Here is a 24062-nt window from a genome sequence, read left to right on the forward strand (position 1 = left end):
GACTTCGTCGCCACCGCGGACACAAGTTTTTTAATAATGTTTAATCTACGGAGAGGGTCATAGGGACCCACCTCCGTCAGGGAGCGCTCCAGTCGCTCGACCTCTCCCACCTCTGTCCCATTCGGTGCCTTTCGGCAGGCGGCCCTGGACTGCGCCAAGGAGGCAGCATCCAGTCCGCGGGAAGAAACGTCACAATTAGTGGCGAGCGACGCCGCAGCAGTCGCCGGCCCTTCCGCCAACGCCATATATTTGGCGCTGGCAGGCTCACCCTCCGAGGAGTCAGACGGAGCGGAGGACGCCGGCCGTCGAGCCGACTTCCGCTTCCGCCGAGTCCGTTGCCGAACATTATCGGCGAACAGAGCCGGAGTTTCCCTCCCACTGGACGCGTCGCCCCTCGCGGAGCTTCGCGCCGAGTGCAGGGAAATCAGGCTGTCACAGCGCTCCAGTAACACGGTGGGAACTCGGTCCCTTACGCGACCCGTGCCGTCGCCCCCTTCGTCTTGACAAAGTTTGCCCCCCCCAGAAACGGTGGGGCAGCGTGCGGCCGATCGCTCGACCGCACGGAGGGATTCTCCCCCCGCAGAGCGGGAGGTACCCTCCTGGGGTAATAATTCTTTAACTGTTGCCATTTTCATTTTTCCTTTTTGATTAACCAGGGGTCGGTCCCCTGGGATCTGGTTGGTACCCTTGGGACTGGACTCCCTCCAGCCATTCATCCCATCGCCGGGCACCAGAGCTTAGGATTGGGGTATTTTTTAAAGAGGTTTACGTCCTCGCGGCCCCGTGCCTCGCGGCAGCGGCCCCCGTCCCCCACGCGGTGAGGATTACGGGTTGGCCGGCGGCCTGCCGAGTGCAACGAGCAACACGACAGACCACCGCCCGACGCTCAAGAGAGCAACTACGACGAAGCCACGCCGGTATACCGGTACCCCCCTCTGGAGGGCGTGCCCCTGTAGCTGAAGCCGGGGACATGGCGACCAGCGGCCGGAAGATGCGTAAGCAACGCCGGCTCACTTCTCCATCGAAGGGCAGGCCAAAAGTGGCCCACCATCACCCATGGGTTAGGTCCGAAACGGGTCGGACGTCACCCGAAAAAACAAAAAGGGGAAGAAGGGGAAGAGAGAGGGAGCCCGAGCGTCTCCAGGAGGAACACCCTTCAGCGAGTGAAGGGCGTGGAGAGCCCGCAACTCCCCCTGCTGGTTTTGGTCCGCGTCATCCGATCTCTTTCGTTGCAAAGCCTAACTAGGCTACCCTACTCCTACACCTAGCCTACCTACCTAACACCTAGAAATCCTTGCAACGAAAAAGATCGGACGATACCCCTGGGAGTGGGACTGTTCCCAGAGGACCCCGTTATCCGCCACCTACGGACGCGCCCGGTGGAAGTCCAGCAAAACTCCCCCACAGACGGAGCCCCCGGCCACGCAGAGTGCGCGCCGGGGGGCCCGCCCAGGTCCCTCGGGAGGTCCCGGGTTAGCAATTATACCTGCCCATCAACTTTTTTTTTTTTATGATTGAAGGATTACTGGTGGCCCGGAGGCCTTTCCAGTTTCACCAGGACAGGGCCCATCAACTGTTTTTGAATGTTGATTATATTTTGGTGTGCAATAAACTCTCTCTCTCCCTCTCTCTCCTCCGCCCCTGTCTCTTTCCCCCTCTCTCTCTTTCTCTCACTCTCTATCTCTCCATTTTAGGTTATTTTTTAAATACGGTATTGCTTTAATGTATACTTGTCATTATATCTTTTGACTTAATTATATTATACGTATTGTTGTTTCAACGCAAACAAAAACCAATGAGCTTATAGCCGATTTCAAAGTTAATACATAATATAACGAACTTCAAAGCCTATTAAAGTGTTCCTAAAAGTTCCGCACCTTTTCCGGGCTGGTGCTTTTCGTTTTGTTCAGGGAAACGCTGCTCAGAACACAGCAAGTGAGTTTATGAAATACTTAAAATTTTAGGATATTTCCTTTGTTGAGCGGATCTAAGAAACGAGGTTGAAAGCTGCTTTTTGATTTTTCTACACTATCACATCTTGCTCACTGTAACCGGGGTCATCTAGGCGGGCTTCGGATAGCCTGCCAACCGAGAGGGCTGGTGGTCGTGGCGCCGACGACCGCCGGTCCGGCGTCCCGAGGGGGAGGGTGAGATGGGCTCCGCACTAAATGCTTCACTTTCCCCCCTTTGCCTTTTGATAAGTTCTGTCTCATGCGAGATTTGGACATTGATTGTTGAACGACAGGAGGTTTTAGTCGGTTTGACTCCGACACCCCTCTACTGAGGACGGCACGGCGGGCGAAAGGCGGCGATTTCCTCCAGAACAAAAAAAATAATCACATCTCGTATTTTTGTTTAAATAAAAAAAAAATCTGTTAGTTTTTTTTCTTTAAGTTACTAGCGTCCAGACCATTTTAACAAGTAGGCAATACTAGGTAATAATAAGAAGCGTAATATTCAGAAATATTTGCAGGAAACTTTTAATGAAGTATGATTTTAACTTTGACTGCTAACGTTATTTCAACATTAAATTTAATTAATATTCTCTATTATTATTATACTTTATAATCTTCTTCTCGCTTCGGTTTCCTCAACACTGAGGGCCGTGACCACATTTTAGTAATACCACGTACTTTATGGTAATCTATGGATTTTCCCCTCAAGCCGACTGGTCCTCGTGGGGGATAAAGACAACAGCCCTCCAAAACAACACAGAGAAAAAACTACAAAGAAATAAAAATATACGTCGCAGTTAGAGGAGGCCTTTGTCGATTGACAAACAGATCTACAGAAACTAAGGAAAATCCAAATAACAGAGTAAATTATATAATTATAATATGGTTCTGAATAAAAGGCTATTCATTCATTCGTTCATTCATTCATTCGTTCATTCATTCATTCACTCTATATATTTAAATTTCTTGTTTATTTCGTCGATCTAGTTGGAGTCAGAATACATATTTTGAATGCTCATAATTGAAGTCAGTCTACGTTAGTAGCGTGTTACTCTTGTGTTGTATATAAATGGTTCGGGTTTCTAAGACCCATTACATATTCCTATACCGGGCCAAGTTTCTGCGTGTCTGTCTGTCCGTGGCTTACTGAGGAACAACAACCCGGTCGGCGGTATATATTGCTCTGACCCGGCAGACTGGTCCTGATCCAGTGGGCTATCCTGGAGCACCAGCGGCACTACAAGGGGGCTGGATGGGCCGTCGTACCGCGGAGACTGGCGAAGTTGGTCGTCAACTATCACCTCGACGGGTACCAGGCGTCCTCAGGGTGGCGTCGCGAGTCTGGTTGTAATGTAGACCGCGGGAACATCTCGTTCTCATCCTCTTGTTTTTATCATCGCACCGCCCGACACCGGAGTAGAGTTCATCCATACTACCTAGAGCCACCGCGTTTATTTACATTGCGCTTCTAAAGATCTTTTTTGCAACGCATCGTCCGGATTTGGGATAAACTCTCCTGTACTGTATTTTCTGAGCGCTACGACATGTCCTTTTTCTAACGGGCTTGTGAAGAATACTTAACGGTGGGCATCGGATTGGCTCTGCTCCTAGCATTGCTGACGTCCATGAGCGAAATCAACCACCATCAGTTAGGCTTTATGCTCGTCTGCCTACTGGGGCAATAAAAGAAAGAACACCCTACTCTGCCTGGGTTCTAACACCGGGCGCAGTTCGGTCGTCGGGTGAGAGAGTGCAAGGAGAGTCGTTTGGTGGGTAGGGTCCTAAAAATATTTTTGAGTCCGTGGTTTGCTTTCAATATCTGCAGACCTGCAAGTTCTACCTTCCCCGCGGATCTGTTAGACCTGGATGCCTTGCATGAGGTTCGGCCCCCCACCCAAAAAAAGTATCTACGTGTCACCTTGAGTTCGCCCATCCATTAGGTTGACCACTGGGCCATACAATCCCTTAGTAAAAAAGGGGTAGATAATTCTAGCTTGAGGTCATTATGTGTTAATTACCCTCTTTTATCTTTATATACATAAACGGGAAACAAATATTTTTGAAGTCAAATATAATACATAATTATCTTTGAAGAAAGTTCACAGAACGTAATTATCTGTGCCGAATATATGTACTTTATGTTTCATAAGTATACTGTGATCGAAAAAAATATTGAATAGAAAAGCCCGAAATGCGGAGCTTTTACGTATTCATTACATTACGTCAAGTCTTTAATAAGCTTCTTAAGCTCAAGGGTAATCACGCTGAGATGGACTAAGCTCAATGTAGTCATAAAATATCAAAATTGGACGTTACCAAATAGGCAAAAGAAGTTTATCTGCGTGAGTAACTATATTTACTATATTTAATTATAGTAACTATATTTACGTTTATTGAAAACGTTTGAATTAAGCTCAAAGTATATTCTTAGTGTTTGCTTCTAAGGGTTATGAAATCGTTGCTTATTGTGAGTTGAGGTAATGAAAAAAGGGTTTTTGTATATATGTATATAATTTTTATTCCAATAATTTGCAATATTTAGAATTATAGGTACAATTGTATACATATTTAATTGGATTTATTGGTTCAATCTAACAATTTGTGTGAAGTCGTTGGGTTCTAAAGCACAAAAGCGCATTTTTACCGAGTGATGCAAGTATCAATATTTTTATGTATACACGCACACATGTCGTACTTACGTTTGACATTTAAGCAAGAACTATTTCAATGGTGAGGAATACAAACCTGGTAGAGCACATTAGAAGCCCGCAGAATATTTCTGGCACTGAACTATACAGTTTATAAGGTGGGATAGTCACTACAGCTCGTTTTAAGGCTTTGGTGACGACTTAAAACCAGGTGCGCCGACTCACTTACCAAAGTAGTGGAATAAAATAATATAAAATTATTAAAGCTCAAAATCGATCCCGCGAGCACTTTACATCTAAGTTGCAAAAGCCAATTTGAAACTAATATTTGTGTGGTTTGAAAGCTCTCCTTTGCATTAGACGGATCTTGTTTAACATTCTAGTTTTACTACAACACGCGGTGAATGAACTCAATGTTTGTTTTGCAAATGAGTCTATGTATTCTGATTGCGTGGTTTCGAGAGCTTTCAGTATTTATAACAATAACCAACGGGTCGGAATTTAGGCTATATACGATTCGATATTTGAAGGTATATGTTTTTTTTTTTATTGCTTAGATTAGTAGACGAGCTCACAGCCCACCTGGTGTTAAGTGATTACTGGAGCCCATAGACATCTACGACGTAAATGCGCCACCTAATGGTGGTAGGATCTCTTGTGAGTCCGCGCGGGTGGGTACCACCACCCTACCTATTTCTGCCGTGAAGGAGTAATGCGTTTCGGTTTGAAGGGTGGGGCAGCCGCTGTAACTATACTTGAGACCTTAGAACTTATAGCTCAAGGTGGGGGGCGCATCTACGTTGTGGATGTCTATGGGCTCCATACTTAACACCAGGTGGGCTGTGAGCACGTCCACCCATCTAAGCAATAAAAAAAAATAAAAATAAAGTTCCAACAGTTGTTGCAAGTTTCACTCTTGACTCGCACCCGCGATCACCTACCTAACAATATCTTTTCCATTTCCAGGAGTAACAAGTCTTCGAGACGTCATGCTGCTAGTTGAACCATCAATAATCATTCGAGGAGGCACGGCCGCGCTCATCTGCTCTAGAGACATGCAGGGGTCTCCATTGTACTCGGTCAAATGGTATCGCGGTAACCACGAGTTCTACAGATACACTCCTCTTGAAGAGCCAGCTACAAGAGTCTTTGGTTTACCTGGAGGCTATGTCGATGTGAGTTTCTGAAGAAACATTTTATATGACAACCCACTTCAAAGAGTAACCTTCAAGATTACATTAATCTAATATATAAAATTCTCGTGTCACAGTGTTCGTTCCTATACCCCTCCGAAACCGCTTGACCGATTCTCATGAAATTTTTTATGCATATTCAGTAAGCATGAGAATCGGCTACTATCTATTTTTCATACCCCGAAGTGATTAGGGTTGTCCACCCCTAACATATTTTTTTTATTTGGACATTTTTTTTGTTATAATGAGGTATTATGTGGTTGAATGAGGTTTTGTTATTTTTATTATATATTCCCTCATCGTTCACAGCACTACATACCTCTTTCACTCATTTACCACATCCTTACACACTTACAATAATTTAGTTTTTTTTTCTACACTAGAAATTCCCTAGAAATCTTATATATGGCAAAACAATGTTTGCCGGGTCAGCTAGTTAATTTATAATAATATATAAAATACTAGCTTTTGCCCGTGACTCCCGCCCGCGTGGAATAGTTACTTTGGCATAACGCTAAATTTTACCCCCCCACTTCATTTACGAAGAAAGAAAATATTTTTGAATTATAGAATGCTAAGGAACTATTTAAACTCCGATTTTGAAATATTACTTATTGGTGCTCCACTTATATTGGTCTTAGCGTGATGTTATTTATGCCTATAGCCTTCCTCAATAAATGGGCTATCTAACATTGAAATAGTTTTTCAAATCGAACCAGTAGATCGTGAGATTAGCGCGTTCAAACAAACAAATAAACTCTTCAGCTTTATAATATTAGTATAGATATTTTTTTAAGATTAGACCACTTCGTAAGTATACCCTTTTAAGCAAAAATATTCAATATCGGTCCACAATTGTCGGAGAAAACACGTGCATACATACAGACGTACATTGACCCTCACACTTTTTGAAGTCTTTTTTATCTCTACCTTATCCCACTAGATAGGGTCGGCACAGCGGATTTGTCTTTTCCATTCTCTTCTATCAGCCGTCATCTCAACACTCACTCCTCTGTCTCTCGTATCGTCATTCACACACTCCATCCAAGTCTTCTTCGGTCGACCTCTTCCCTCTCTATCTTGCACTACCATTTCCATACATCACCTAGTCATATGCAAGTCAGTTAAAAACAGTATTATATAAATATGGCGTTGTAAAACTGAAAAGTGATTTGGTTACTATTTTTTTTACCGGTTTTTTGTCAATTTATGTGTAGTTTTGTTTTGGGGCTTCGATTGATTAGTGGTTATTATTATTTGAGAAGTCAAAGCCCTGGAAACTTTGATGTTGAAAAATATCATTCCGACTCTATCATTACGTGTCTAGATTACTTCGTAGCCACCAATTTGCGGTAAATGACAAAGATGAGGTCTTTCACCGACCGGCTGAGCGCTGGTTCATTGATCGGTAGACCGATAGTCTGGTCGCTGTTGGGTTTGATACTTGTCCGATTATCTTGAAATAGTTGGTAGCGCGATTCAAGTCTTTTCCCAAATATGATTTCGTCTATAATAGCTACCTCGACACATTAATACCAATAATATCCATCGACAAGCTTTGACGAATTTCTGGAAACATTATCGAAGCACATCGAAAGCTTGTTTTCAAATGCGTTCCGTGAGCTTTTCTAGATTGAATCAATTTAAACTGAATGGTCTTTGAAAACGATGTTCGCATACGAAAGCTTGTAGGAAGCCTTTTGAAATTGAGCTTTTGAAATTCGAACACGGCTTGATTGGACGTGAAAGTATTGAAAGCTCATCGATAAAACCATATGTGTTGACGTAATTATAAATACTGTTAGTGTATTTTCTTAGAGTTTCACAAAGTCGTGGAATTCATTTAAAATACTTTTATGGTTTAATCTCACGTGTTTTTTATTGTTAATACATTATTTGGGACGCTCCGAAAACTTTAGTTTTCATGGTCACTCACGACTGAGGTCCTATTCGTTACGTTTGAAGATGGTACTAATTACTATCTAATTTTTTATGAAAAAATCAATAAATAATTTTTTTATAACAGAAATTTCAAAACTATCTACAAGTCTCCAACTTGCGAATACCGAAAAAAATATCGCATGTGTTAAAATTAAAAAAATAAACCCGATAAAATGTCCCCTAGCTCCATTTTCAGCGGTTTGGTTTCTCATAGATGGCCCATTTTGTTGTATACGGTTTGTAGTACCGTTTATTTATAATGGTAAATTTTATATTCTAAACTTTCAGATGAACAATTCGAACGGAACGCAAGTTTTGGTGCGAAGAATGGACTTGAGTCTGGCGGGGAACTTCAGTTGTGAGGTCACGGCTGACGCGCCATCCTTCGCCACTCAAATCAGCTACAAATTCATTGATATAATCGGTAAGTCATGTTAACAAATCCCAAGCTGTTAACAAATCCCACCCCCTCTGGCTGAGCCTTTGCTCGCCCACCTGTCCTGGTGAAACTGGAAAGGCCTCCGGGTCACCAGTAATCTTTCAATCATAAAAAAACAATCAAATAAGTATACATATATATAGGTATATACAGTCAAACCTGGGTAAGTGATAACTGGATAAGTGAGAGTAATAGCCAGAACCCGTCATTTTAAGCTCCCAAAACCTCTATTAGCGAGAAACAGAAACCTTTGTAAGAGAGAGTCGTTTTTCCCTCATGGACCTCCGTAAATGAGACTGCTACTTATGTATACCTCTATACGCGATAGGCGAGCTTTATTTATTTATATTATTTAGGAGGAACAAATGACAAAACAAATTACAAATTTAACATCTGCTATTTTATGACTCATTCTTAACTTTCGTGGAACTTCCTACCATTGTTTTTGTATTGTTTTCTCGACAATATCGAACCTATTCTATTTCGTGGAACTAAATAACGTTGTTATTTTATCGCATTCTTTTCGAATGGACACGTATGCCTGTGTACCGTCCTGTTTGTCGGACTTACTCAGTTTATCGTTAATTAATTGCGAAGGAAAGTTCTGTTCTGCATCATGTCAAAACGGAAAATTAAAGCAGTATCATTAAGTGATAAACGTAAAATAGTGAATGCGTTTGAATCCGGAAAATCGCGAAATGAAATTCAGAGGGTGCATTAGCGAGAAACTCGTGTTAGTGAGAAACCTCTATAAGCGAGAATGAGATTGTGCTCCCTTGAACTCTCGCTTACCCAGGTTTGACTGTATATATATATATATTACAATTTATGCGTAGAAGTATCTAAAAGAATTACAGGTTAGCCGTTTGGAAAAATACCGTATTTTCCCGAACATTTGTTCTGATGCTGCGTCTAGAACGTTCTCGACGCGCGATCAAACGATACAATGTTACGAAATGAATTCGCTGACCCAAAAACGAAAAGTTTGGAAACATCAAGCAAGCGTGGGCATTGTTAATGACGTCAGTGTCCGAAACATGATGCGGGGTCAGGTCATTTAATTTTGTTCGTCGAAAAAATTATCATCACACCGCTCCCGGGAGCACAGCTTATCCTTCGAAAGATAATTTTTATGACGTACGACTCGACTATAGCATGATATCTCTCCCGAGGTATTTTATAAGCGCTCTGGTACCTCCTTGGTCTAGCGAGTAAATTTCTAAAACCACTTAATAGCAGGTGAGCCGCGAATCTGCTCAACTACTGCAATAAAAAAAACCGCCTTAAAAAACTTTCAAAACAAATTAATATGCACTAAAAAGTAAAAAATATATTGCGTATTCTTCTATAACTTAACATAGCTTAATATTAAGTAAATATAATGTAGCTACAAATGTTCTTAATTTTGGAGTCGATGTCAGCATAGGTAGGTTCGCAATTACATACTATATACATAGTTAGAGGTGACGATATGTTCTTATGTCGCATACACGACTTGACGAAACAAACATTTAAAAAAATACAGCCGAATTAAGAACCTCCCCATTTTTTTAAGTCAGCTAAAAATAAAATGTGCTTTCTCTGGCTAGCGTCTGCACTTCATTGACACTGATATCGTAATGTATAAAATAACATCATTTTCTTGTTTTTCATACTAGGCTGCACTAAAAGTATCGGGAATGGAATATTTCCACTGCTCCTGTCATATTAAAATCTTTTTAATTGAAAACTCCTTGGTTTTAAAAATCGAATACCATTTATTTATTTAAAAAAAGATTCTCGGTCTTGTCGCGAGGTTTTGTCAAACCTGTTTAGTCGTTGAGAAAATGGAATTGACTCGAGAAAATTCAAGAGCGATGATTTATTATGACTTTCGAAGTGGTTTAACACAAAAACAGTGTGTTGACCGGATGATTTCTGCATTTGGTGATGAAGCCCCATCCAAAACCACAATTTATCGCTGGTTTGCTGAGTTTCAACGTGGACGTGTCAAGCTCAGTAATGATCCCCGTCAAGGTCGTCCAAAAACTGCAGTCACCCAAGAAAACGTTGATGCTGTGCGTAAGCTGATTGAGGAAGATCGACATGTGACATACCACGAAATTCAGGCAACTTTAGACATTGGCATGAGTCAAATACAAATAATCTTGCATGAACAATTAGGTGTGAAAAAGTTGTTTTCCCGATGGATACCGCATTCGCTCTGTGAAGAGCAAAAAGCGGCTCGCGTTACTTGGTGCGTCAGAACTCTCGAAAGATTCCACGCAGGATCCTCAAATGCTGTATACAACATTGTATCAGGTGACGAATCCTGGATATACGCGTACGAACCCGAAACAAAAAACCAGTCACGAGTTTGAGTGTTCGATAATGAGTTAAAGCCAACAAAAATTGTTCGTTCACGAAGTATTGCAAAAACAATGGTGGCCACGTTTGTCTCCAAAACCGGTCATGTTACGACTGTTCCTCTTGAAAGACATAATGCAGAATGGTATGCTAGCATTTGTTTGCCACAGGTCGTTTCTGAACTCCGTAAAGAGAACTGCAACCGCCGCATCATCCTCCATCACGACAACGCGAGTTCTCACACCGCGCACAGAACAAAAGAGTTTCTAGAGCAAGAAAACATCCGCCGTACAGCCCCGTCCTAAGCCCTAATGATTTTTATACTTTCCCTAAAATAAAGAATAAATTGCGTGGACAGAGATTTTCATCACCTGAAGAAGCTTTTTTTTTTTTTTTATGTTTGAAGGATTACTGGTGGCCCGGAGGCCTTTCCAGTTTCACCAGGACAGGTGGGCGAGCAAAGGCTCAGCCAGGAGGGGTGGGATTTGCTAACAACTGCCCGAGCGCCTCCGAAGGAGACCTAACAACTCAAGAGCAATTGCTTCGCGAATGAATCTACTACCGGATCGGAATCGCGACCCACTGAGAAGATCCGGCGAGAAACTCAGCGGGCTGATGCATGGGTTAGGTTGCACGGCGAACTCTTTGTAGAGTTCGACGAGTACGGTTACCGGGGTCCCTAAGCCTGCTCCTAGTATTAGAGCTGAAGGCATCTAATGCAAAGGTTATTGGATCTGATGGATCCGTAAGGACGTGTCTAGGGCGTCGACGGTGACTGGCTCCTGCATGATCAGGATTCGGGGAGTAGTCAGCGGCGGCTACGATAAGGCGATTATCATGACGCATAGCCTTATCGAAGTACCGTTCCGACGCTGACTTCATGTATTTCTGTATAGATTCGAGGCCCAGGTCGTCGTGTAGGTCAACGTTCCTCACGAACCACGGAGCTCCGACGGCTAACCTGCAAAAGCGGGATTGTAGAGATTGAAGGGTGTCTATGTGCGTGCGGGCCGCGTGAGCGAACACCACACTCGCGTAAGTCATGACGGGCCTTATGCAAGTTTTGTAAAGTGTCACCTTGTTCCGAAGGGACATTTTACTCCGCTTACAAATCATGGGGTAGAGTCTACCGAGAATAAACGCGGCACGGTCACGGACTGATTTTATATGCGGGCGGAATGTCATCGATGCATCCAGGGTAACGCCCAGGTACTTGACCTTCCTGGCCCAGGGTATGGATTGACTAAAGAGAGTAATCGGGGGTGTGAGATTCCTCCTCCTAATACGGGAGGAAATCCGTGTGGAGCTTCCCCTCTGAAAGAGCACCGCAGTACTTTTCGCTGGGTTGATGTCTATGCGCCATTTTCGGAACCACTGTCCTAGGGCTAGGGCTGCGCTCTGAAGCTTCTTCGCGATTAGGGACTTGTTTCTACTGGAATAGTAAACAGTCGTGTCGTCGGCGAATAAAGCTAAATGGGTCGGCGGCGACCGGGGAATATCGTTAACGAATAAGCTAAATAGGAGGGGTGAGAGGACAGAGCCTTGCGGGACTCCAGCTGTGAGAGATCGTGGGGAGGAGCGGGTTCCCTCGACTCGATATCGAAAAGAGCGGTTCGACAAGAAGTCCCGTATGATGAGCACGAGACTATCCGGCACACCCATGTTGAATAGTTTGAAAATCAACCCGTTGTGCCAGACTTTGTCGAACGCTTTTGCGACGTCGAAGAAGAGAGCTCCCGTGTATAACGGTTTTGGTCGATTAAGCCCCACAAGAATGTGCTCCGTGAGGCGGTGCACCTGTTGAACGCATGAGTGATTTGTACGGAATCCGAATTGTTCATCGATGAGAATGCCCTTGGATGAGACGAAGTCTCTGAGGCGTTTGTAGAGCAGACGCTCATACAGTTTGCCTAGAGACATGAGGAGGCTAATCGGGCGGTAGCTCGTCGGATGATTTTTTGGTTTACCGGGTTTATGTATGCCGATAACGTCCGCTTCTTTCCACACCGCGGGAAAGATACAGTTCGCCATAGCGGCATTGAAAATAGATGCCAACATCACGATGAGTTGGACGGGTAGAAGTTTAATAACGCGGTTGGATATACCGTCGGAACCGGGAGCCTTGCCCTCGCAAGGCGAAGGTCTTTGATCAAGTCTTTAACTTCCATCGGGGTGACGGGTGGTAACACATCAGAGGGTGGCAAGGAGGCTCTGCGTTCTACCTCACTGTCTACTAATTCTACATGCACAGGGTCCACGGATTGAGTGCTGGGCGTGCACTGGGTTTGCAATGTATCGGCCAGCAGCTCTGCTTTTTCGTCATCATCGAACGCCGTGAGTCGGCCTGAGGGGCCTACGAGGGGGGGCATAGTTACTACCGTATCCGATTTGAGAGTACGAGCTAAGCGGTAGTAAGACCTTTGGGAGGGCGCGAGTCCTTCTAAGAAATCAGACCATCTGGCATCTCGGACTTCGGCGATGCGAGACTTTACGTCGCGTTGTAGGGCACGCATTCGAATACGATTTTCCGCGGTAGGATACCTGTCGTAGGCGCGTATCGAGGCGTTCTTAGCTCTAAGGAGTTCCCTAATATCGTCGGACAATTTGAAGCGGTGAAGGAAGTCCTCCGCTACAACTTGTTTCGATGACCTCGAAAAAAAATGGTGGCCACGTTTGTCTCCAAAACCGGCCATGTTACGACTATTCCTGTTGAGGGACAAAGAACGGTTAATGCAGAATGGTATGCTAGCATTTGTTTGCCACAGGTCGTTTCTGAATTCCGTAAAGAGAACTACAACCGCCGCATCATCCTCCATCACGACAATGCGAGTTCTCACACCGCGCACAGAACAAAAGAGTTTTTAGAGCAAGAAAACATAGAATTATTAGACCATCCGCCGTACAGCCCCGACCTAAGCCCTAATGATTTCTATACTTTCCCTAAAATAAAGAATAAATTGCGTGGACAGAGATTTTCATCACCTGAAGAAGCTGTGGACGCCTACAAAACGGCCATTTTGGAGACCCCAACTTCCGAATGGAATGGTTGCTTCAATGATTGGTTCCATCGTATGGAAAAATGTGTCAAATTTCGCGGAGAATACTTCGAAAAGCAATAAATACATTTTTAAACAGTAATTTTGTGTCACTTCGTTAATTCCCGAAATTTTCAGTGCCGCCCTCGTAAGCCACCTAACTATAATTTGACAAATAAATCTTTGTGCTGGTTATGCAATACAATCGTTCGAACCCTTGTCTGGTAGTGGGTGACAGCATTTCGTTGTGACCTAAAAAAAACAAAACAAAAAAAAACACGTTTTCCCTCAAAACATTAGAACGTTCAATAATTCGTTTCTTAGACATTCATTTAAAATGATTACTTTAGTATTTTGCTTTGTGGTATTATGTTTGTTGTGTAGGAGTCGTTGGCATGATTAATTCTACAATTACGATTCTTGTTTCGGATACTTAAAATTTTCATGGCTACGGACTACTTAATTATAATAAGTATAATATTAGCCTTACCTAATAATACTCATAGCTAAGAATTAAAATGTAAACCAAATTGTATTCTACAAGTTTTTGGAACGAAATTCCTTATGGGATGATGCGGAGGGGTACCCTAGTCGGGAAAAACGTCCGTAACGTAAGATTTTTATCAGTAATGCACACAGTGTACGACTTAACTTTGTAATAACGAACAAAAAATAACATATTTTTTTATCATTCATTGACCACGATCTCAGAGCGTTCGTTTGCACAATACACTAACTCTTATGCAAAGAACCGTGAATGAAGTGTACCACAATAAGTTCGCACGTTACCGAATGACCGTGGGTGGTGGACCGAAACCTCCAGTTTTATTTTCTTTATACCTAGAATAGAACTTAAAATAATATTTTTATAATAAGGAGCTTCGTTCCTATCCGGTGTCCCACGACACCATACATCTTTTTTTTTAACACTTGGATCGATGAACAAGATCACCATGGTCTTACGTGGTTAAAAGCAGTAAAAAGCTCCAATTTAGAGGGTAGGGCAGTCAAATACTATAATAATTGGGACTAACGTCTCATGTGTCGAGGTAGGTGGCCGCATTCGCGTTGTGATATCCGTGACTACTGGTGACCATTTAACGTCAGGTTGACCGTAAACTCGTTGGTTCGTCCTTGCACAAAAAAAAACAACAAAATATCTTAAAAATTTTGTAAAGAACTTACTATTCAAAGAAATTATAGAGAAATTTAACGAAGACCAAAATTAATGCTGCTAAAATAAATATGTATCTATATCCCTTTCTGACGTTATCAATTTCAACGGTTCACATTACCCTACGAGGTCTGTTTGATCATGAATAAATCAAAGGGAAAATAGGTCAATAAGGGACAAGTTCGTTACGCCGTAGATTGTCTCGCCAAGGGAGGGCTAGCATATTGATATTATCCATAAATTAAGTGAAAATAATTAAGACAACGTGTTAATATAATCTATGCGTTTGTTAAATTATTACAGCCAGTTACTAACTGATTGCAATCAACAATTCTTTATCACTAGAATAGCCACATGTAAGAGTCAAAATTAGCAATAGAACATGCTCTTTGTGTTTTCATTATTGGCAACAAGCGAACTGCTGAAAATTGTCTTTTTTTCCCATCTAAGCTGGTAATATATGGGGTTCAATCCAACCCACATTTGTACTGTGAGGCATCTAAACTATACCATAAATTCTTTGTTGTGGAAATGGCATTGACATTGAGATGTCAATGATTTTTAATGACTATTTAAGAACAGGTGAGCCGTAAGATCTTGAACACTACTATTCGAAAAGTGTCAATGTTGTGGTAATAAAATGAGGTAACAAATAATAAATTTACGGAACTCTATATTTGAAATAGAAATAAGCATTCCCTCATTTTTGTTCCCTTAAATCTATTTTTCGCTAACAATAGACCGCTATAATCTCGCGACTCTGAAAGCATCAGAAGTTACGGTATAAAATATTGATATCAGACCTCGGGGAGTAAGAGGTGACTCGGAAAAGCTTTGAGGAATGGAAGAATTGGCATTCAGAACCACGTCTCGGCGCATTGAAATCAATTAGGATTCGTGAGCCGTTTCCCGAGATGGACACGGATTAAACTGATGTTTTCTGGCGTTAGTATGTCGTCAAAAAGTTTCAAGGGACGTCTTATTTTAATTGGGGCCTCTGGAATTCGCTTCGTGAATAATGGTCGCTCGTTAAAATAAGGCTAAAACGTATTCATAATCTGTAGCGATCGTAAACACATAGCTTAGGGAGATATTTTGAAAGCGAATTGTTTTTTTTTTTTATATTCGATCTTGTAGAAACATGCCTAATGCCCATGTTCTATTGGGTTTCAGGGCTACTTTTTGTATTGCAAATTAAACTTTTTGCGGGTTTGATTACTGTTTGATTGTCATTGTCATTTCTTCACGTGGCAAGTACGTATTTCATTAGAAAAATTAGTACCTGTCGAATTGTGGGACTCGGGTAGCAACCAGCCTTTCTCGCGTTGATACGAATTAGGTGTCTTATCTTTAGGCTACGACGACTGTAGTTTTATCAATAAAAACAAATATGCATACGAATTTAAAACCATATTTTTTCATGTCGACAATTTAAAGAAAGTTTGAAGAGAAGTTGAGAAGCGCTCGTTTGTGATGGTATGGACATGATGTGATAAACCGAAACGACAATAAGGTTGTTAAGAAAGTTAATGTGGAAGGCTTTAGAGGAAGAGGTAGACCTAAGAAAAAATGGATGGAAGTGCAAGAGAATGATGATGATGATGATTTCAAATCAAGAAACCTTTGTTTACTTATTACAGCCCTGCCCGAATCCGGCCCGGTATTAAAGGCGGATAAAGACCGGTACCAACCCGGGGAGGTGCTTCAGGCTAACTGCACGTCGTCTCCGGCGAGACCAGCTGCCAATCTCACGATATACATTAACGAAGAACCTGTAAGTATTAGGTATGATATTAGTAATTGTGGAAAAGCTAAAGAATTGATAAATATTTAGGTTTGTTAAAAAGTTGAAGAGAATACGTGTCTAAAACTGTTGGTGAGGTATTGACTCATGGATATGTATTCATATCCGGCTCATTGCCGCGAAGCAATCGTGCAGTCTGACTTCGATTCCAAATTATATAATTTTAATAGTATTTTAAATTTTTAAACTTATTAACTAAATTTTTAACTGTTACTTTTGTTGTTTATTTTTTTCTTATGCCTCCCAATTCATAGTTTTTGTGGTCAAGGACGAATTTAATTGTAACTTAAAGAGCTTACTGGTGGTAGAACCTCTTATGAGTCCGCGCGGGTAGGTACCATCACCCTGCCTATTTCTGCCGTGAAGCAGTAATGTGTTTCGGTTTGAAGGGTGAGGCAGCCGTTGTAACTATACTGAGACCTTAGAACTTATATCTCAAGGTGGGCGGCGCATTTACGTTGTAGATGTTTATGGGCTCCAGTAACCACTTAACACCAGGTGGGCTTTGAGCTCGTACACTATCTAAGCAATAAAAAAAAATTAAAATCATGTTATTAATTTCCAGCTTCGTTCATCAGAAACTAGCTTTCACCCATCAGAGAATGGGCTGCTGTGGACTAGTGTGAAGGCAGACGCTAAAGTCAGCTCAGAACTCTTCATCGGAGGAAGGATGAGGGTTGCCTGCGTGGCCACCATACACAATGTTTACAAAAACTCCTCGAATTTGGACTTCTTTACTCCAGAAACGGATCCTAGGCCAGAACGAAGTAAGTTTGAGAAATTGCGACATTAAGGCATGATTAACATTCCAGATTAACTATATTTTTTATTATATATATTATATATATGAGTTCTAAGGTCTCAGTATAATTAAAACGGCTGCCCCACCCTTCAAGCCGAAACGCATTACTGCTTCACGGGAGAAATAGGCAGGGCAGTGGTACCTACCCGTGCGGACTCACAAGTGGTCCTAGTACCAGAACGAACTACAAAGTCGATGACACTTAATTTGATTGTACAGTCAAGCGAAACAAAAGTGGTAAAATAAATAAATTTTACTAAATTATTAAGCCTTTGATAGTAAGATTTATTGTAGTTTTGTTTTTATTTTTCGATTTAGTGTACACCACGAAGAGGAATGATTTTGAAAATAAAATTTGTAAAATATAAGAAATATAAAACAGTACATCATTGTCATTTTCAATGATCTTAACTTTTGTAGCTCCCACACGTTTTGCTTTATGATAATTATGATAACTATCTATGTATATCTAAGTAATTTCCCATTAAATGTTACTCTGTTACCCAACCAGATGTAAAGAGAATATCGCTACCAATCTCAACATGAAGTTTTCATGGCCAAAAGACAAAACGCCAGGTCTCAAAAAATTTCTAAAGAAATATACGATTATTACAATGATCATCCTGAAAGTCCCGACTTTAAAAAGGGGGGGAGTAATTTTTGGGTGCAATAAAAAAAAGATCGAAGCAAATTGTCAATAAATCTTCTCTATTTAGCTTATTTACCGTCAAAAACATACCCTAAAAAGGTAAACAAACAAACATTTGGTCTCCATTAATTAATTTAACCGTATCCTGCCGTGTTTACCAAGTTCGTGAGCAATTAGAAAAACATTAGCTTCCCGTCCAACCCTCAGTGAAACACGGGAAATGTCCCCTAGTGACGTGTTTGCTGTTTAACCGAGTAATTGCTTTATGAAATCTCTTTTTTTTTAAATCGATCACTGCACGATTTTTGGTCGTGGATACATTTATTGGAGACTAACGACCCGCCCTCGCTTCGCTTCGGAAACATTAAATTTTGTTATTGATAGGTGAAGCCCGCCATGTTGCGCGCGGTACGACAATACCTGCGGGTGAGACCACGGGGCGAAGCTAGTCTAAAAAAGTAGCTTAAGTTACTCCTTATATCATCAGCTACCTATTAGTGAAAGTCTCATCAAAATCGGTCCAGCCGTTCCAGAGATTAGCCGGAACAAACAGACAGACAGACAGACAAAAATTGTAAAAAATGTTAGTTTGGTGTATGTACCGTATATATATTCATATGCATGTAGTAAAAAGCGGTTATTTCAATACTCCAATTTTATTTATATGTATAGATATAGGATCTTTGCGGCGGTCCGTCATTGCGACATGACTGTTGTCACCTGCCTTGGGATATGAGGTTACCTCAATTGTACAGTAGATGTCCCACTAACATTCTGTCTATTTTTACCGTAAAGCAGTCATGCTTTTACGTTTGGTCGGGCCAGTAATATCACAACATTGTTGAGTCTTCGACCTCATATCTCAAAGTGGGTAGAGGTGTTCACGTTGTGAGCTATAAGCTCCAGTAATCACTATACCAGTCAGACCATGAGTTCATTTACCCATATATAGACAATAAATAAAAAATCCATTCGCAATTACTTATGCTTTAGTTTGTCACCAAAATTATATTTTTAAAACGCTGTTCTCTCTTCTTCCAGTAACCCTGAACAGGAGTTCCAAAGCGTTTCCCAGCTGGATTTTCTTAATGTTCCTGCTCTTGCTGCCGATGATGGTGATGTCCCAGGACTACTTCGAATACGAAGACCTGCCTTCTTACGACGAGCAGAAGTACGAAGACACAATTAGATCAATGATCGGGGCCTGATTTTGTTAGATAGACTATATTTTAATTTAATGATTCGCTGTTAGATTGGATTAAGGTCTGGCAGTAAAATTTTACAGATATATAAAATGAGAAAACACGCTTTAAAAAAGTGGACAAGTTCAAAATCTTAATTGTACTCCAATTCAATCAGAGAAATATCCTTTAAGACAGTGTCAGTCTACGCTTGCGAGATAATAGTGACTCCACGTATCCATAGGCTCTGGCAAATTTTTAACAATAGATAAACATGACCTTGTTTGCCTTACGGTAATAATGCGAGTAAATTATAGCGTGTTCATAAGTGCTCATGTTTGTCAGCGTAAAGAACATCTTAATCCAAAGAAGACAATTTTGTGACATTGTGATTGTACATGTAAACACATAAGTTTATTAAGAATAAGCACGAATTCTAATAGTTAAGTTTATAAATGTATTTAAGGATCACAATTTTAATATTTGTAATTTTCTTATAAGAAAAACTTTGAATTGAAATCGGCGGCTTGTCTACGATAATAATTTTCATTCCATTGCGGCGCGTGGGAAAGAGATGCCGCTAATGATAACATTACGTAAATGATACTTATTGGTTTGGTTCGTAATTAATTAATATGCTACTAAAACTCATCATTTCATTATCAGAACGTCAAATGTACTACAGTGTTTTAAATTAAGCAATCGTATTGTTTCCGATGCACTGTGAATAGCTAAGACTTTTTTTAGGTCATGGACCCAAGATGAACCAACCACACATGAGTCCGATTGAACGAGATTTTTGCAAAGATTTGGCATGAGGACTGGCTCGTATTGAAAAATGACGATAGGAAGATCTTCCTTAAGACCAGACCTTTGTAGACCGACTCTCCGAAAGTTTTTGTTACTTACTCATGGTAGGACCTCTTGTGAGCCCGCGTGGGTAGGTACCACCACCCTGCCTATTTTCTGCCGTGAAGGATGGGACAGCCGTTGTAACTATACTGAGAACTTAGAACTTATATCTCAAGATGGGTGGCGCATTTACATTGTAGATGTCTATGGGCTCCAGTAACCACTTAACACCAGGTGGGCTGTGAGCTCGTTCACCCATCTAAGCAATAAAGAAAAGAAAAAAAAACTGTTCGGTGATATATTACCGAACACATAACATTAACATTTAATTCATTTTCTCTATATTTTAACAATAAACATTTTTAAGTAACATTATCTTTAACTAACAAACTCGCACCGCACCCTACAAAAACAGTTCGGATATAAATTATTATTATGCAAAAGTAACTTGAAAATCTTTTCGATTCATGTTTCTGATGTCTATTTTATTAAGACGCTACACGTACATAAGTTTTAACACGACTATTACCGAATCTAAAATGGTTAAATTAAGCATAAAACCAGAACTTTTTGCTCTATTCATTTAAGGCTGTTACTACACATTTTTATTTATTTATTAGGCACACAATACACATTACAAGCTAAAAAGATACACAATAAGTAAACAACAAGTTAAAAAAAAGGATTGTGTGGTTTTATGAAACCACGGTTAAAGTGATACTTTTTTTCACATTAAATACATTTAATTCTGACAAACAACATTTACATTAAACACTGATAAAAACAAACAAAATAACGTGAAGCACTGGCACATATGAGTAATAGTCTATACACTACACGGTCAGCTGCTGCGAACTATAGGCGCCGCCATATTGGCCTCGGCTGCTCTGACGAGCGCATTTCACTGTATCCCTACTCCGCGGCCGACCGTCACGCGACATGCAACACACAGACGAAAAAGTTTGAGACGATGTAACAAAAGTTTCACTTTAAAAATCTGACTTTTAATATAAGCCTTGTGAGCCCGACCAAGCAAGACAAATGTGCTGAGTGTGTACATAAAGATCCTTACCACTACTGGATAAAACAACACGATGGCGAGAATCAACCTAACTTATAGTATAAGGAAATAATTTTATACATAATATACATGAAACAATTAGACTACTTCATCTACTATTAACTATTAACATTGTATGATTTAAAGTATTTTATTTTACTGCCATTGGAATACAGTAGTAAAATACTATCACACATACTCTCTATACTATGGTGCAATAGTATTTACGAGCTGTCTGCCTACATTATTGTATTTCAGAAACGATTGAAATACCCCGTGCCTAAATAATTTTATTTAATCCATGAACATGCTTAACATTAATCTCCTACCCCGCCATCAGAAGCATCACTTCTGAATGTCCAAAAAGAATTAGTAAAATTGATACTTTATGTGTTTTGCGGACATAGCGACATCTAGAAGTCATTCCAGGAAACTAATACAAAAAAAACAATGCTTTATTTACTTACAGTATGTACTAATATTCTTTAGTAAAAAACCATCTAGATTTAACTATAGATAAAGTAATAATGTAAATAAATAAACAAATAAAATATAGACAACGAATGATTTCGTAAAATAAAATTTTAAGTATTGTATACTTACATAATATGAATTCTTTAAATTTATTGTTATTTGGTTCCATTTAGCGAAATAATATTTGAATAATACTCATACTTTTATTAAGATTTGGTGTGACGCCATACAAGTTTCAACAAAATTGGATAAAATATGTAAGGTATATAGCAACAAATTAGCATTCAATCTGCAATAGATTTAGCTGGAGAACAATTGTCTGGCAATATGGGCATTAGCACCAATGTAATAATGTTTTATTATGTATAGAATCTCTTGTTGGTTGCAAATATATTCCACCGAACGACTACATAATATACTCCGGAGACTGATATATACAAATGATGTATATAATTTGTAGGAAGTTCATCTTGTAAATGTTTTTAATGCGATTTAGGTTGTTGTACAGCAGTTTTGTAGCCTTTATATTGTCTTGAAAGATGCTTTAAGCAAATATTAATCACAATGCAAATTCGAAATAATGAAACATAACTTTATTTATGATATTTATATTATGATCTATGTTATATTATTTATGATATATTATGTTTGAAGGCGCGATAACGTCGAATTCTATTTAAAGATTACATTCCGTTCATTAGCTTAAAATATTATAAGACGTATTTTATTGAAATATTAATAAGATGATCGAAATGTTTTTGTAAATAAATCAAAGTTTGTTGTAATTACAGTTGAACGAATATTTAGAGTGAATTTTCATAGTACAAAATACAAAGATTTTTATGAACATTTTTTGCTGCAAATTTAGCGTTCAAGTCATGAAGTCTATAGACATCATGTCTATAGACATCATCATCTCTATCGACATCATGTTCAACATGAGGTTGAAGTCTCAATTGTATTGTAAACGACTGTCCTACCTCTTAAATCGAATGGGCTACCGTTTTGGTATTACCACAGGTCAGTTTCAAACATGTCAATTTTTACCCAATATTTTTTAAGCACAAAAATTAAGAAAAATATGTTACTATAAGCTCGAGCAAAAATAACTTTAAATATCAAAATCTTTCGTACCTATCTAATCTAAGGCTCAATCTTACTTTATTGGGAGTGTATTTGATTCTAAGGAAAATATTAATAAATCATTTCACATAGTAAATGCTCACACGTCTCATACATTTCTAAACAATGCGTCTTTAATTAGGTATCCGTGTGTCTTTGAATTTTTTTATTAGATAGAAGCTGATCTACAATTTGTAACCAGTGTTAAAATATTAAGACAGGTAAATACACTTAAGGATATATCGTACATCTTGGGATTTTTTTAAATACTATTTACACATTTACTTTGTTATTTTAGCACTTTACATGAAGTAAGAATTACGAATATCTGTAGTGTGTTTCAATTTATGTAAAAAAAGTTATTGATTATTTATTTACACTATCTCTTTCAACACAATGTTTTTTTTTTTATTGCCCTTGTATGCAGACGAGCATACGGCCCACCTGATGGTAAGTGGTTACCGTCGGCCATGGACTTCAGCAATGCCAGGGGCAGAGCCAAGCCGCTGCCTACCTGCGTGTTGTGTATTGTTTGTGAATAAGGGCGTGGCGTGACGTCGTTCTGCATGCGAATCATGAAAAGACTGCACGTCTCTCTCTCACGCGGTCTAGCTTATGAGTGTCAAGGGGACAGTTAATATTTTGCTTTTGTTAATGCTTATAAATATAACGTGGTCATATTTTATTATCGTTTTAATATTAAACTATTATTGTCTAATCATAATTGCATAAGTGGATAAAAAATGCTATGCAATAGCTTTACCGCGGCAGTCCCCGAGTGCCACAGGTGTTTTTTTTTTAATTTAATTTTGTCTCCTCTAATAATATAGTTATTATTAAGAAATATGATTTTTCCAAAGAATTTATCAGCGTCTTACACCTAAATAAAGATGATTGTTTTTATGGCATTTGTTTTATTTCGCCCAGAAACATTCACAAGGGTTTTCACAAGTGTATAAGCATAACTAATGAATTCAATTCTTTTTACGTTATTTCCTGACGAACGTCGATGATCATATTGATCCGCGACTACTCTAAAGAAATAATTACGTTCACAACGTGAATACGTGAATGGGCTAGACGGCATCCCCCAGTGGTTTTGAAAACGTGCGCCCCTGAGGGCGCACGTTTTCGACAGGGTTTGGCATAGGGCACTTCTGCCGAAGCTACCATCTTACGAAATCCCCGAGGGACGCTGCAACTAGATCGCTAGCTTTTTGGATGGGCGGAGCATCACGGTTTTTCTAGACGGTGACTGCTCTGATACTATGACCATTAACGCTGGTGTTCCACAAGATTCGATGTTCTCCCTCACGTTTTTCATCCTGTATATCAATGACATGCTATCTATTAATAGCATGCATTGCTATGCGGATGACAGCATGGG

At 40.1% G+C, this 24062-nt stretch overlaps 1 protein-coding gene across 1 annotated transcript in view; it reads left to right on the forward strand.

The window, feature by feature from the left end:
• LOC101735993 (uncharacterized) overlaps window positions 1-23578 on the forward strand; it is an 82917-nt gene extending 59339 nt beyond the window's left edge. Inside the window, exons 2-6 of the mRNA XM_021346204.3 lie at window positions 5570-5778; window positions 8026-8161; window positions 16372-16505; window positions 17101-17302; window positions 19028-23578. Of these exons, the coding sequence (XP_021201879.1) occupies window positions 5570-5778; window positions 8026-8161; window positions 16372-16505; window positions 17101-17302; window positions 19028-19194 (848 nt within the window). The 3' untranslated portion in view covers window positions 19195-23578. The remainder of the gene's footprint in view (window positions 1-5569; window positions 5779-8025; window positions 8162-16371; window positions 16506-17100; window positions 17303-19027) is intronic.
• Window positions 23579-24062: the final 484 nt, after the last annotated feature.

This window comes from Bombyx mori, chromosome 6 (assembly GCF_030269925.1).
Source record: "Bombyx mori chromosome 6, ASM3026992v2".
NCBI classification, from domain to species: Eukaryota; Metazoa; Arthropoda; class Insecta; order Lepidoptera; family Bombycidae; genus Bombyx; species Bombyx mori.